Below are 16,639 nucleotides of genomic sequence, written 5' to 3' on the forward strand. Positions count from 1 at the left end.
CCTGGGATTTTCATGCACAACAGTCCCTGGAGCTGGGGCCCCTACCGTTAACTGGGGACCCCTGGTGGAGAATTTACAGAGAGTGGTGCGAAAAACAAAACAAAATCAGTGAGCAGCTGTTCTGTGGGCAAAAACGCCCAGTTAACGAGAGAAGTCAGAGGAGAATGACCAGGCTGGTTCAAGCTCGACAAAACGGCAGCAGTATCTCAAATAACCACACATTACCACGTTGATGTGCAGAAGAGCATCTCTGAATGCTCAACATATCAAACCTTGAAGTGGATGGGCTACAGCAGCAGAAGACAACGAACATACACTCATTGACCACTTTAATAGGTATCTAATAAAGTTGTCGTCGTCCTGGCTATCCCTCGAGGTCGAGGATGATGGTCTTCGTTCCGTTTCCACGGAGTGAAGACGCCTGTGTGTGTATTTGTTTAGTGTGTACTTGATGTTGCACTCCAAGAAGCACACGATACTTCACAAATCAACCAACTGATTCCAATGGCATGGAAACCACGACGATTGGAGCTGATGGATTTGTTGCAGCCTTCATCCGCCTTCACAGCCGTTGAATTTGAAGTAACTTCGTCCGCCTGTTCCACTGTCGAGGTCTTGGTTGGATTGTTCTTTGTCAGGGACCTTACCGTCATGGGTGACCCTACCAGGAGCATAGCTCCAGACGGCATCGCTCTCGGGATTTCAGGACCACACAAGCTTCTCCACCACGACAAGGAGACAATCCACAGAGAAGATCTAATAAAGTGGTCACTGTGTATATCAACAGGGATCTGTCCAACTATTAAGGATTAGTGAGACAAATGCTGTAAGAACTCAGCCGATCAAACAGCATCTGTGAAAAGAGGAGCTAGTCAATGTTTTGAGCCAGCGACCTCTGCTCAGAACCATGTGATTTAATAAAATTTAGGTTTAAATAAAATTTCAAGCCATTGTGCCAAAAGGGAAGCTGGATTATCAGGAGTCATCCTAATGTAGGGGCCATTGCCCAGCGTATTTCGCACACTTGATGATGTCATCAATGCGTTTGTCAGAAATTGGTCACTGAGTGGGACAAATTCTATCAAGCACATTGACTCTGTACAACAGTGGGAAAACAGTGTACTGTCATGGACTTTTACAATGCATTTAGTCTTCAGATGTCATCTCGTGTGTCAATCAAAATTTAAACCAATTCCATGCCAATTAGTTGAAGTGAGTAAAGCTCACACTCTACCAGCATAATCTGTATAGAACTCACGTTCTTGAATTTGATTTATGAGATGTGCTGAGTTACCCAGACTGGCAGATCTGCCATGAGCACAGGCTGGAAGAGTGGAGTAGGGAGATCAGTAATGGTTGTCTCCCAATCCCAATGCACAAAGGCAGTGGATGAAAGCAGCAGCCGACATCATGGGGAATGGCGATGAATGGGGCAGCTACTCTTCGGCTGAACTGCGGAAAGGAAGAATACTTCTTCCCAAGGGTATGGGCATGCCTGCATGCCACAGTGGCACAGCCAGTAGAGTTGGTGTCCCGTAGCTCCACTGACCTGGATTCAATCCTGATCTCAGAGGCTGTGGTCAGGGTTGAACCCACAGTGCTGTCTGTCTGCAAAGCACCAGACCGTGCGGGCAGTCAGTGAAATTAAAACCATTAATGTTACACCTGATCTCCAGGTGAATTACTCCATGTTTCACAGCCAGTGTTGAAGGTCATGACATTTGATTCAGTTTCTGCCAGTGTGCAGAATACGCCCGACAATGGCACCTGGATCAGGGTGACTCATGGCAGTCCCATGTCTCTTCGGGCGTGATGGCTTGAATTCTTATTTAAACCTAAGTTTCATTAATCACATACGTCTTATGGGATAGACTGCCCAAATTGAGCTTCCCACTAATTAAGCCTTTTTTTTTTGATTCAGAGCAGATTAATTCTCAGAAATTGAGGTTATATCTGTGATGAAAAGTGGCAGTGACAGACTAATGTTAAAAACAGTGGGATTACAATGCAAAGTAATGTATTACATAGCAGGGAGCAGGAATTAATAACCACCAATATTGGCAGCAACACCTCATTCATTCTGTTTAGAGACAATGCATTCAGAAATTCAGTAACATTGGAGGTGAAGACTTCTGTTGTATTGAGTATTAATATTAAATACATTGATAAGATATCACTGGAGACTAATGATGAATCTTTAATAGTAGTAACTTCAAGACTATTGATATTGTGATTACTTGCAGAACTGCGTAAAAGTCTTATACACACACAAACACGCACGCACGCACGCACACACGCACGCACACCCCCCCCCAGGGTGCCTAACACTTCTGCACACTCCTGTATTTGTCTACATGGAGCGAAGAGCAAGTTTCTAAATCTGGCAGGAGCAAAGAATGTTGGGAACGTCGGGGGTTGAGCACCACAGGAGGGGTGTGGGACGGGTGGCAGAGAAAGTTTGTCAGGGACGGGGGTGGTTGTAGAGCGGGTGCAGACACTCCCAGCCCAGAGACACCAGGCAAGATCATTTGATTCTAATCATTTGGTTTATTGATCAATACAGAAATCACTACCCCCATCCCACTCTCAGTCCACAATAGAGACCCATGTCAGAATCAGGTTTATCATCACTCACATAAGTAATGAGAATTTTTTTCTGGCAGCAGTACTATGCAATACATAAAATTACTACAGTACCGTGCAAAAGTCCTAGCTGTATGTACGTGCCTAAGACTTTTGCACAGTACTGTCTATTAGGCATCAATACACTAAACTCCTGTATTGTTAGCAATAAGATTTCAACAACATTAGATACCAGTGACATTAAGACCAATCCTATTCATCACTAATCATTTCAGGTTGACTACTTTATTGGGATGTAGACATCATTAGCAAGGGATCTGTTAATGTTGTACTGTCCTCTCCTATCAGATTCCATCTTCATTGTCCCTTTGCTGCTCTACATATCACCTGCCAACTCCTGACATCATTCATAAACTCTCTCCCTCCCTCCATCACCTGCCTATCACTCTCCTCATATGGACCATCCTCCACCTTTATATACTGGTTAACTCCCCTCTTTCTAGTCCTGATGAAGGGTTTCTGGCTGAACTGTTGACTGTCCATTTCCCTCCATAGATACTGCCTGACTTGCTGAGTTTCTGCAGTATTTTGGGTGTTGCTCCAGATTCCATTGTCTGCAGTTTCTTGTGAACTGTAGACTGAACGACTTGCTGTTCACTGCCATGCACTGGATACAGTATTGGATTGCAGTTTTCCCCAATTCCAGAGTAGATCTGTGAAACAATACTGTCTGGTGCTTTCAAACAGAAGGGGGGAATAAACAGGAAACACCCATTTTAATTGAAATAGACCTTTTATTTCACTCTCATTGTGTATACCAGACTAAATCTAAAGCTATTCATTCACACTTCAATGTGTAATACACATTATATTAATAACGACAAAAGTGCATCAAAGTTAAAATTGCACAACTCCATGGATATTTTTGTACAATCTGTTTAAATTTTGTTTTTTTAGAAAATCGGATTATTTGCTTAATAAATGACTCTGTTTGCTTTTTAAACTCTATATTCCCTGTAGTTGCTAGATTGGTAAGTACAAGGTGCTTATTTCTGTGCTTTTCCCTTTGCCTGTGCTACACGTTCCTGGACTCTTACAGTGAATGACTGTGGCTGTGTCACAGGTGGTTAAGACACCTCTGTTAGCTCCTCGTTTTTTCTTGATCCTAACTTACATCCATTTTTATTTTGTCCCACCAGGTGCGTGGTTGTGCTTTTTCATCCAAAGAAGAGCAAGCAACACCATATACTGAATGGGTCAAGGTAAGACATTAGTGGGAGGAATGTAATTGCACCCCTCCCAAGGTCACTCGTTCGCCATGGGACAAGGAGGCAGAACAGTGTGCAGCTTGACCACAAGACCATAAGACATAAGCACAGAATTAGACCATTCAGTTCATTGAGTCTGTTCCACCATTCCATCATGGTTCATCTATTGTCCCTCTCAACCCCATTCCCCATCCTCTCCCCGTAACCTTTGACGCTCTGACTAATTAGATAGATAGATAGATAGATAGATAGATACTTTATTCATCCCCATGGGGAAATTCAACTTTTTTTCCAATGTCCCATACACTTGTTGTAGCAAAACTAATTACATACAATACTTAACTCAGTAAAAAATATGATATGCATCTAAATCACTATCTCAAAAAGCATTAATAATAGCTTTTAAAAAGTTCTTAAGTCCTGGCGGTAGAATTGTAAAGCCTAATGGCATTGGGGAGTATTGACCTCTTCATCCTGTCTGAGGAGCATTGCATCGATAGTAACCTGTCGCTGAAACTGCTTCTCTGTCTCTGGATGGTGCTATGTAGAGGATGTTCAGAGTTATCCATAATTGACCGTAGCCTACTCAGCGCCCTTCGCTCAGCTACCGATGTTAAACTCTCCAGTACTTTGCCCACGACAGAGCCCGCCTTCCTTACCAGCTTATTAAGACGTGAGGCGTCCCTCTTCTTAATGCTTCCTCCCCAACACGCCACCACAAAGAAGAGGGCGCTCTCCACAACTGACCTATAGAACATCTTCAGCATCTCACTACAGACATTGAATGACGCCAACCTTCTTAGGAAGTACAGTCGACTCTGTGCCTTCCTGCACAAGGCATCTGTGTTGGCAGTCCAGTCTAGCTTCTCGTCTAACTGTACTCCCAGATACTTGTAGGTCTTAACCTGCTCCACACATTCTCCATTAATGATCACTGGCTCCATATGAGGCCTAGATCTCCTAAAGTCCACCACCATCTCCTTGGTCTTGGTGATATTGAGACACAGGTAGTTTGAGTTGCACCATATCACAAAGTCCTGTATCAGTTTCCTATACTCCTCCTCCTGTCCATTCCTGACACACCCCACTAAGAACATATTGACTGGTTTGAAACAGACCCAATGACTTGCCTTCTACAGGCGTCTGTGGCAATAAATTCCGGACTCACCATGCTAAGGCTAAAGAAATTCCACCTCATCTCTGTTCTAAGTTCCTCTATTCTGAGGTTGTGTCCCCTGATCCTTGACTCCCCCACTATAGGAAACATTCTCTTCATATCCACTCTGTCTAGGCCTTTCAGTATTCGGTAGGTTTCAATGAGATTCCCCACCCCCACATTCTTCTGAGTTCCAGCAAGTACAGGCCCAGAGCCATCAAACAGTCATATGTTAACCCTTTCATTCCTGGAATCATTCTCGTGAATCTACTCCGGACCCTCTCCAATGCCAGTACATCTTTTCTTAGATAAGGAGCCCAAAACTGCTCCCAGTACTCCAAATGTGGTCTGACCAATGCCTTATAAAGCCTCAACATTCCATCCTTGCTTTTTTTATACAGTGAATTCTGGTTAATTGGGGCAGCCGCTTATTTGGGACATCTCTTAAAGAATAGAACAACAATCGAGAGAGTAACTGGGATTCCCTGTGGTTTTTGGGACACTGTGGGCAGGAGACTATTGCCGAACAGTTTCTAACTAACATCTGGTGTGGCAGTTAGACACTACACTGTGCTTAGAGCGAACAGTTTTTAAATAGCTTCAATTGTGTGTTTGCATTCGAAAAGCAGCTATTTATGTTACTGATAGTTGGTGAGAAATAAGCAGTAAGACAATTCAGAACTGTTTTGTTCATTGTGGTTTCAAGCATTCAGGCTTGGAGATACCAGAAATGGCAGAGAGTGAAAATGAAATAATTTCACTACTTCAACAAGTTAAGAACTATAAAGAATGTGAAGGTATTGACAATCATGTTGAATGTTACAATGAAAATGAAGATTTGGAGGATGCATTTATCGAAAGCATTGTCAATAATCTGTACTAGATGTCTACGCTGATTTTGTTTATTTACAGTCAATCTAAAGAACACAACAGCTTACACAATGAATTCCCTCCAATGATAACTATTAGGAACTAATATAGTTTTTTATAATACTGTAGTGATATTGATAGTGTTCTAATTTGTTCTATATTTCATTTAAATACATAATTTGTTACTCTGTTAAATGGTAGTTTGTCTTTCTCTATATCCTTTTAACTATTTCCACAAGACTGACTAATTGGGACAGCTGTTTAATTGGGACAGAGTGTACTGGTCCCAGTGTGTTTCAATTAACCAGAATCCACTGTATTCTAGTCCTCTTGAAATAAATACTAACAGTGTATTTTGCCCTCCTTACCATCAATTCAATCTACAAGTTAACCTTTATGGAATCCTGCAGAAGATCTCCCACATCTCTTGCACCTCAAATTTTTGAATTTTCTCTTTTCTCTGGAAGATATTCTGTGCCTTTGTTCCTTCTACCAAAGTGCACGACCATGTGCTTCCCTACACTACGTTCAATCTGCCGTTTCTTTGCCCATTCTCCCAAGGCAGAGCTGCTACTTTGGTTTCACGTTCTCCCAAGTTGCTATGTTGGTGTGCTCCAGGTGTGCCAGTTTACTCCCAGGCCACAAAGATGCACAGGTAGATTAATCTGCTACTATAAATTGCCCCAAGTGCAGGTTAGTGGCTTTAAGGCCTTAAGACATAGGAGCAGAAATAGGCCATTTGGCCCATCAAATACTCTGTCATTCTGTCATGACTGATTTATTTTCCCTCTCAACTCCAATCCTGTTTCTCCCCTTAACCTTTAACACCCTTACTAATCAAGAATCTGTCGACCTCTGTTTTAAATATACCCAATGATTTGTCCGCTACAGCCATCTGGCAATGAATTTCACAGATTCATCACCCTCGGGCTAAATAAATTACTCCTTATTTCTATTCTAAAGGGATTTGCTTCTATTCTGAGGCTGTACCCTCAACTCTCCCAATAATAGAAATATCCTCTCCATGTCCACTCTATCCAGACCCTTCCATATTTGCTAAGTTTCAATGAGATGCCCTCTCTTTCTCCTAAACTCCAGTGAATACGGGCCCAGAGCCGCTAAGCGCTCCTCATGTGTTATCACTTCCATTCCTAGGATGATTCTCATAAACCTCTTGACCCTCCCCAATGCCAGCGCATTCTTTCTGAGATAAGGGGCTCAAAGCTGCTGACATTACTCCAAATATGGTCTGACCAATGCCTTATACAGCCTTTATATTTTATCCTTGCTTTTATATTCCACTTCTCTTGAAATGAATGGTAACTTTGAATTTGCCTTCCTAAATACCAACAAAAACTGCAAGTTGACCGTTAGGGTGTCCTGCACCAGGACTCCCAAGTCCCTTTGCACCTCCACTTTCTGAGTTTGTTCCCCATTTCTAAAATAGTTTATGCATTTATTCCTTATAGATATTTGCCTAACACTTTTGCACAGTACTGTTGGCCCTTCAGTCAGTAATGTCTGTGCTAACCATGATACCAAGTTAAACCAATCTTATCTGCCTGCTTATCCCTCCATTCCCTACAGTTAAAAGATCATCTGAGAATGTCCTAAGACCATAATGAACCAATTAACCAAAAAAAAAGGCACTTGGTTCATTCGAGGGACGTGGACCAAGTGCGGACAAGTGGAACTAGCGTTGGTGGGACATTGGTTAGCATGGACCAGTTGGGCCAAAGGGCCTGTTTCCATGCTGTATGACTCTAATACAGTTTTCTACCATACACTTCCCTACACTGTATTTGTCTGCCACTTCTTTACCATTCTCCTAATCTTACTGCAAACTCCCTGCTTCCTGACACTACTTGTCCCTTCACCTACCTTGTATCATCAGCAAACATGGCCACAAAACCATCATCATTAATACAAAACATGAAAAGTAGTAGACCCAACACCAACCCCTGCAGAATACCACAAGAATTTTCTATGGTTTCCACATCCTTCCTGTAGTGAGGCGACCAGAACTGAGCACAGTATTTCAAGTGGGGTCTGACCAGGGCCCTATATAGCTGCAACATTACCTCTCAGCTCTTAAACTCAATCCCACGGTTGATGAAGGCCAATGCACCGTAAGCCTTCTTAACCACAGAGTCAACCTGCGTAGCAGCTTTGAGTGTCCTATGGACTCAGACCCCAAGATCCCTCTGATCCTCCACACTGCCAAGAGTCTTACTATTAATACTATATTCTGCCATCATATTTGACCTACCAAAATGAACCACCTCATACTTATCTGGGTTGAACTCCATCTGTCACTTCTCAGCCCAGTTTTGCATCCTATCAATGTCCTGCTGTAACCTCTGACAGCCCTCCACACTATCCACAACACCCCCAACCTTTGTGTCATCAGCAAATTTGCTGACCCATCCCTCCACTTCCTCATCCAGGTCATTTATAAACATCACAAAGAGAAGGGGTCCCAGAACAGATCCCTGAGGCACACCACTGGTCACCGACCTCCATGCAGAATATGACCCGTCTACAACCACTCTGCCTTCTGTGGGCAAGCCAGTTCTGGATCCACAAAGCAATGTCCACTTGGATCCCGTGCCTCCTTACTTTCTCAATAAGCCTTGCATGGGGTAGGTTGCCAAAAGCCTTGCTGAAATCCATATACACTACATCTTCTGCTCTACCTTCATCAATGTGTTTAGTCACATCCTCAAAAAATTCAATCAGGCTCATAAGGCCTTTGACAAACCATACTGACTATTTCTAATTACATTATACTTCTTCAAATGTTCCTAAATCCTGCCTCTCAGGATCTTCTCCATCAACTAACCAACCACTGAAATAAGACTCACTGGTCTATAATTTCCTGAGCTATCATCTCTGTATCTCAGGAACTTTGCTTTCCCTTACAGTCCAATATATGGTAACATTTGAAAGTCCATATAATCAACAATACATTATTAGGTTGTCAAAAACTCAATTGTCAAATACACCTAGCCTTAAAGAACTCAATGCCGACTTTCTTTATTAGCCTTTGTTGTCTGAAGCCTCCATTATCCGAGATCAAGCAGACAACAGACGGAGAATGGAGTCCTCCAAGACCTTAAGAGGCTGGGAAATAGATGAAGAAAAATGACTTGAAACAGGAATGGTTTGAGAGGGATATTAAATAATAACTAGTCAGACATTATTGAATGGCAGGGAAGACTTGATGGGCCAGTTGGCCTAATTTTGCACCCATGTCTTTTGGTCCTACAGTTCTGCACTTATAAATAAAATCCAGACTGTTCACAGTAATATTTACCTTTGAGTTTAGAAATATGAACATGGCACAGACAAACGTGTGGCTAGACATCAATGTGCAAGGGAAGTATTTTTGATTCTCCAGCCAGTTTTGGGGAAGGTAGGACCTGTACAAGTCTGATGTTTCCAGGGACAGGATCAATGTCCTCAGAAGCAGATTAACTAGTGCTGTTTGTTGGGAAGGGTTTATTCCAGTTGCAAAAGGGATGAGATTCTCTGCAAATATTAAGCTGGGAGGAAAGGTCTAGAAATTTAAGGTCAGAAATTTAGTGTGAGATTTCCTGGATTGGTCTGATGGTTTAAAGATGAATTGTTTCAGTTGTAAAGTTACAATGTACAGGCTAATGTTATCGTTAGAGCAAGTAACATTAAGATTGGATTTGATAGAGGTATACAAAAGTAAGGTCAATTTATATGGAGTAAGCAAATATGTTTCCTTTAACATACGTGTAAAGAATGGAACACTGATCTGAAATTTGAGCAATATATGAGAAATAGATGTGTGGAAAAAAGTAATTAGAGTAGTTAGAACGTTGAATTCATGTGCTTATAAGGATGGTATAGAAATGAAACAATGTCTTCCAAACAGATTGGATAAACAGGGAGAATAATTTGCAGGCATTGTAATTGATTGGATTACTCAACTAGAGTTTGATGTGATGGGCTAATAGGTGGACTCCTGTCCTTTCATGCTCTTCTCTACTGAAAAGAGTGGACTCTCTCTGCTCTTGTGCCAGGTTTTATATTCTTTTGTTTGAAATATATTACTAAATTTGCAAAGCGGATTCCGTACATGGCTGAAGTCAATTAGCCTTGGCTACCATATAGTCCAACAATTTCCTATAGTGAAGATTAGGTTAAGAATGGAGGTCATCTAGGCGTTATATTTAGACCAAAAGATCACAAGATATAGGAGCATAATTGGGCCATTTGGTTCTGCAATTTCATCATGGCTGATCCATTCTTCCTCTCAGTCCCAGTCTCCTCCCTTCTCCCCATATCCCTTCATGCCCTGACCAATCAAGAATCTATCAACCTCTGCCTTAAATATATATAAAGACTTGGCCTCCACAGCTGCCTGTGGCAAAGAATTCCAGATTCTCCACTCTCAGACTAAAGAAACTCTAAATTCATCTGCATTCTAAAAGGATGCCTCGCTATTCTGAGGCTGTGTCATCTGGTCCTAGACTCTCGTACCAAAGGAAACATCCTCTTCACATCCACTCTATCAAGACCTTTCACCATTCAATAGGTTTCAATGAGGTCACCCCTCATTCTTCTGAATTCTAGTGAATGCAGTCCCAGAGCCATCAAATGCTCTTCATATGACAAGTTGTTCAATCCTGGAATAATTTTTGTGAACTTCCTTTGAACCCTCTCCAGTGTCAGCACATCCTTTCCAAGAAAAGGGTCCCCAAACTGCTCACAATACACCAAGTGAGGCCTCCCCAGTGCTTTGTAAAGTCTCAACATTACATCCTTGCTTTTAAATCCTACTCCTCTTGGAATGAATGCTAACATCGCATTTGCCTTCCTCACCACAGGCTCAACCTGCAAATTAGCTTTTAGGGAATCCTACACAAAGACTCCTTTGCACCTCAGATTTTTGAATTTTCTCTTCATTTAGAAAATTTATTTTCTTTTATTTCTTCTACCTAAGTGCATGACCGTACACTTCATGACACTGTGTTCTATCTGCCACTTCTTTGCCCATTCACCTATTCTGTCCTTCTATAGCCACTCCCCCTTCTTCAAAACTACTTTGCCCTTTACCGATCTTCGTATCGTCCACAAGCAACAAAGCCATCAATTCCATTATCCAAATCATTGACATATAATGTAAAAAGAAGCGGTTGCAACACTGACCACTGAGGTTTACCACTGGTCACTGGCAGCCAGCCAGAAAAGGCTCCCTTTATTCCCACTCTGCCTCCTGCCAATCAGCCAATGCTTTATCCAAGCCAGCACCTTTCCTGTAATACCATGGGCTTGTATCTTGTTAAGCAGCCTCATGTGTGTCACCTTCTGAAAATCCAAGCACACAACGTTCACCAACTCTCCTTTGTCTATCCTGCTTGCTATTTCTTCAAAGAATTCCAACAGATTTGCCAGGCAAGATTTTCCCTTGAGAAAACCATTCTGACTTTGGCCTATTTTACCATGTGTCTCCAAGTACCGCGAAACCTCATCCTTAACAATCGACTCCAACATCTTCCCAACCACTGAGGTCAGACTAACTGGCCTGTAGTTTCTTCTCTTCTGCCTCTCTCCCTTCTTGACGAGTGGAGTGACATTTGTCTAGTCTTTAGGAACCATGTCAGAATCTAGTGATTCTTGAAAGATCATTATTAATTTGAATGCACACAGTACACGGATTAAGGTAGATGATCATGTATTGCAGTTAGAGTTTGGCAGGTGTGATGTTGTGGGCATCACTGAGCCATGGCTGAAAGAAGATCGTAGTTGGGAGCTTAACATGTAGGGATACACCTTGTATCAAAAGAACAGGTAGTTAGGCAGAAGGGGTAGGGTGGCTCTATTAGTGAAAGATGAAATCAAATCCTTAGAATGAGGTGACAGAAGATCAGAAAATATAGAGTAAACACAAAGTGCACTGCAGATGCCGTGATCAAATCAAGACATACAAAAAAGCTGGATGAACTCAGAAGGTCGGGCAGCATCCGTTGAAAGAAGCAGTCAACGTTTCGGGTCGAGACCCTTTGCCAGGACTAAAGAAGGAGGGGGCAGGAGCCCTATAAAGAAGGTGGGGGGAGGATGGAAAACCAATCAGATGAAAGATCAAGGGGTGGGGAGGGGAAGCAGGGAGGGGAAAGGCAGGAGAGGTGAAGAAGGAATCTAAGGGGAAAGCACTGTGGGTAGTAGAAGAAGGCAGAGTCATGAGACGTGATAGGCAGCTAGAAGAGGAGACAGAGTGAAGGTGAGATGGGGAAAGGGAGAGGGAGGGAATTACTGGAAGTTGGAGAATTTGATGTTCATACCAAGAGGCTGGAGACTACCCAAACGGTATATGAGCTGTTGTTCCTCACATCGGTTGCCACTCACATCAACTCTGCTTCACATTCCCATTCGGATATATCCATACATGGCCTCCTCTACTGCCATGTTGAGGCCAAACTCAGGTTGGAGGAACAACATCTCATATACCGTTTGGGTAGTAACACGAGTGTAGATAGATAGATAGATAGATAGATAGATACTTTATTCATCCCCATGGGGAAATTCAACATTTTTTCCAATGTCCCATACACTTGTTGTAGCAAAAACTCATTACATACAATACTTAACTCAGTAATAATATGATATGCATCTAAATCACTAACTCAAAAAGCATTAATAATAGCTTTAAAAAAAGTTCTTAAGTCCTGGCAGTTGAATTGTAAAGCCTAATGGCATTGGGGAGTATTGACCTCTTCATCCTGTCTGAGGAGCATTGCATCGACAGTAACCTGTCGCTGAAACTGCTTCTCTGTCTCTGGATGGTGCTATGTAGAGGATGTTCAGGGTTTTCCATAATTGACCGTAGCCTACTCAGCGCCCTTCGATCAGCTACCGATGTTAAACTCTCCAGTACTTTGCCCACGACAGAGCCCGCCTTCCTTATCAGCTTATTAAGACGTGAGGCGTCCTTCTTCTTAATGCTTCCTCCCCAACACGCCACCACAAAGAAGAGGGCGCTCTCAACAACTGACCTATAGAACATCTTCAGCATCTCACTGCAGACATTGAATGACGCCAACCTTCTAAGGAAGTACAGTCGACTCTGTGCCTTCCTGCACAAGGCATCTGTGTTGGCAGTCCAGTCTAGCTTCTCATCCAACTGTACTCCCAGATACTTGTAGGTCTTAACCTGCTCCACACATTCTCCATTAATGATCACTGGCTCCATATGTAAGAGAATTGCGTTTACTGAGGAGGGCAGAATGTTGCTGAAGCACCAATCAGGCGGCCATGGCATCAGGAATGAAGTCAGCCGGCACCCTTAGCAGTTGCCCATACACCAACTCAGTTGCAGATGGCTGCAGGTCCTCTTTTGGAGCTGGTCTGAGCCCAATCAGGACCCACAGGAGACAACTGTGCCAACACACATCCATCAGGGAAGTCCTCAGAGCAGCCTTAAGGAACAGTGAAACTGCTCGCGTAAGCCATTGGACTGCGGGTGATATGGCGTGGTGTGATGTAGCCTAACACTGAGGTTCTGGGCCGTCGCAGCCCAGAGATCTGACGTGAATCGGGACAGCGAATGGATGAATCAGATTATCAGATCGGGTGCCAAACAGAGCAACTCAGGTGTTGAGAGAGTCTGGGCCACGGCCACAGCCGTCGTTGATGCTAGAAGGACAACCTCTGGCCACCTGGTGGTACGGTCCACCATGGTAAGGAGTTGAATGAAACTGTGGGGGGTGGAGGGAGAGGACCAATCGGGTCCACATTGACATGATCAAACCTTTGGTCAGCAAACTCGAGAGGTACCAATGGTGCCTGAGATGATGGTTAATTTTCAGCCACTGACACACAGTAGGCTGCGCTCCAACCTTGCACATCCTCCTTAAAGCCGTGCCACACAAACTTTAAAGCAACCAGCTTCTGTGAAGCCTTCCCAAGAGAGGCCATGAATGGAGTTAAAATCAGTATCTCTCTAGTTCGCAGGCACTGTGAGGTGAGGGCAGTCAGAGAGAAATCCCTGCACCCCCAAACTTGACGTCAGCCTACCGCACGCCCAAGACTGCTGTCCCGTGAGCCTGGACCTCTGGGTCAGTGGCTTGGTTGGCTGCCATGCTGGCGTAGTCTACCCCGATGTGCATGGTATTGGCAATGGGAAATGACAGGCAATTAGCCCTTCGATGTGGTGTATGTCAGTCGTGAATTCTGAAATATAGGCCAGGTGGCTTTGCTGCTGTGCAAACCAAGGGTCTGATGCTTTGGTCATTGCGTGTACAAGGGGTTTGTAGTCAATGAATGCTGTGAAATGGCGACCCTCCAGTAGAAAACGGATTGTCAGGTGGAGACTGAGAAGTTCTCGGTCAAATGTGATATACTTCCTCTCTCTGGGTGGGGATGAGGGTTGTAGCTGTCAGGGGAAGAGGTGAGAGGCACCACAGTTTGTGCAGAGCACCCACAGCATAGTCTGAGGCGTCAGTAGAGATGACCGTGGACGCATTGGGGAGTAGGTGTGCCAGTAGGGTCTCGTTTTGGTGTTGTCAAATGCTCTGCTCACGTCCGCTGACCACTCAAACATGCAATTGGGGTCAGCAGCTCGCAGAATTAAATAGTGATAGAAATTCACCTTTCTTATAAACTCTCACAGTGCTTTGGTCCCATGAATCCAGATACTGCTGCCCTTGGCAGCCTCTGGGTCCATCACTCTCTGCCTTATAATCAATGAGCAAGGCTGGCAGCACACTCACTTGAGTGCCCATGACGCCCTGGAAGAGTGTCTGTAATGAACAGTAGATGACTGTGGTATCTGGAACCCACAGTCTTCACAGACCTCTGATGGTGTCGTAGCTGTGTGGCAGTCGGCACTCCAGACCTGGCACTGTCTGGTTCGGAGCCATGGGCGTGAGTCGGCTGCAGGCTCTGCAGACAGGGTTTATTGGGTCAGGGAAACGAGGAGGAATGATGCACCTCTGCCTGGCTGACTGTCGGCTATTGGCTATTTTAGCAAGCTCCCTATAGTCCTTCATTGGTGTATTAGTAAGAGCTGTCAAACATCCTCAGGCATTTTTTGCATAAAGAGTTCTTTAAAAATAAAACAAGGATAGTGATTGCCCAGGAGAGATAGCGTGTGGTTATTAGTACTAAAGGCCTAGCATCGCCTGGGCTGGGCAAGGAGAGCAACTGTTTGACACATACAGACTCAGATAGTCCAAAAGTCTTATTCACTATGAATGCCTGCAAGAAAGTGAATCTCAGGGTGGTATAGGGTGATGTTTATGTGCTTTGATAATACATTTACTTTGAACTTTTGAAGTTTGAACTTTGACATTGGGAAATGTACCCTAACAGCTCTAGTGTCCTGGCCACAAGGGGCTGAAGAGGAGGCTGAGAGGAAGATGTGAAATGAGAGTGGTAGAAATAGAAAATAAAATTTAGCTTAAACTTTGACGGACAGGTCAATTGGACTCTGTGCTACCTCAAAAAGCTTTTTTATTCTGTGGAATGAAATGGGAAGAAAATGATATAACTTCAGTCTTTGTTTTCTGCAGGAAAACCATCACAGCATTGGCCTTCTCTCCAGATGGGAAGTACCTGGTCACAGGGGAGGTGAGTCTTTGCACTGAAGGTTTGTTTGCTCTGGTCTGATGTAACAATGATATTGCTGGGTGTCACTTTTGTAAAGAGGAGACTGTTCAGTTCGCTATATTTAAGACATGAATTGGAATGCAGGGAGTGAGATTGTGGCTTCAGTCCTGGAAGGTTTCCCTTCCTCCACCATTGATGCTGCCCTCACCCGTATCTCCTTCATTTCATGGACATCCACGCTCACCCCGTCTTCCCGCCTCCTTAACGGGGATGGAGTTCGTCGTGTCCTCACCTACCACCCTATGAACCTTCACGTTCTCCACAACTTCTGCCATCTTCAGTGGGATCTTATCACCAATCACATCAATTCCTCCCACCCCTTCCACAGGGATCACTCCCTCTCCAAACCCCTCCCCACTGATTTTGATCCTGGCACCTATCCTGCAAGTGACAGAACTGCTCCACCTGCTTCCTCACCTCCACTCAGGGCCCCAGACAGTCCTTCCAGGCGAGGCAACAGTTCACCTGCGAATCTCTTCGGGTCATCCCTCCTCTACATTGGTGAGACCAAATATAAATTGGGGGACCACGTTGTAGAGCACCCCCACTCCATCCGCAAAAGCAGAATTTTCCGGTGGACAACATTTTAATTCCTCTCCCCATTCCTGTTCCAACATGTCAGTCCATGGGCTCCTTTTCTGCCACAATGAGACCACTTTCAGGGTGGAGGAGCAACACCTCATATGTCATCTAGGTAGCCTTGAACCTGATGGCAAGAACATCGATTTCTGCTTCCGGTGTTTCTGTTTCTTCTACCCTCCCCCTTCCCTCTTCTTTCATTTCCCACTCTGGCCTCTTACCTCTTCTCCTCACCTGCCTATCACCTCCCCCTGGTGCTCCTCTTCTTCCCTTTCTCCCATAGTCACTCTTCTCTCCTGTTAGATTCCTTCCTCTCCAGCCCTTTACCTTTCCCACCTACCTGGCTTCACCCATCACCTTCTAGCTTGTCCTCCTTCCTCTCCCCCCACCTTTGTCTTCTGGCATTCTTCCCCCTTCCTTTCCAGTCCTGGTGAAGGGTCTCGGCTGCAATCATCGACTGTTTGTTCATTGCCTTAGGTGCTGCTAACTTGCTGAGTTCCTTCAACATTTGGTGTGTGTTGCTCTGCATTTCCAGCATCTGCAG

The 16,639-nt window shown here is 44.1% G+C and overlaps 1 protein-coding gene across 1 annotated transcript in view; it reads left to right on the plus strand.

Annotated features, from left to right (window-relative positions):
- LOC140725190 (mitogen-activated protein kinase-binding protein 1-like) overlaps positions 1–16,639 on the plus strand; it is a 244,878-nt gene that overhangs the window by 118,323 nt on the left and 109,916 nt on the right. Inside the window, exons 3-4 of the mRNA XM_073040322.1 lie at positions 3,783–3,845; positions 15,420–15,477. Coding sequence (XP_072896423.1) covers positions 3,783–3,845; positions 15,420–15,477 — 121 coding nt within the window. The remainder of the gene's footprint in view (positions 1–3,782; positions 3,846–15,419; positions 15,478–16,639) is intronic.

This window comes from Hemitrygon akajei, chromosome 3 (assembly GCF_048418815.1).
Source record: "Hemitrygon akajei chromosome 3, sHemAka1.3, whole genome shotgun sequence".
In the NCBI taxonomy this organism is placed as follows: domain Eukaryota; kingdom Metazoa; phylum Chordata; class Chondrichthyes; order Myliobatiformes; family Dasyatidae; genus Hemitrygon; species Hemitrygon akajei.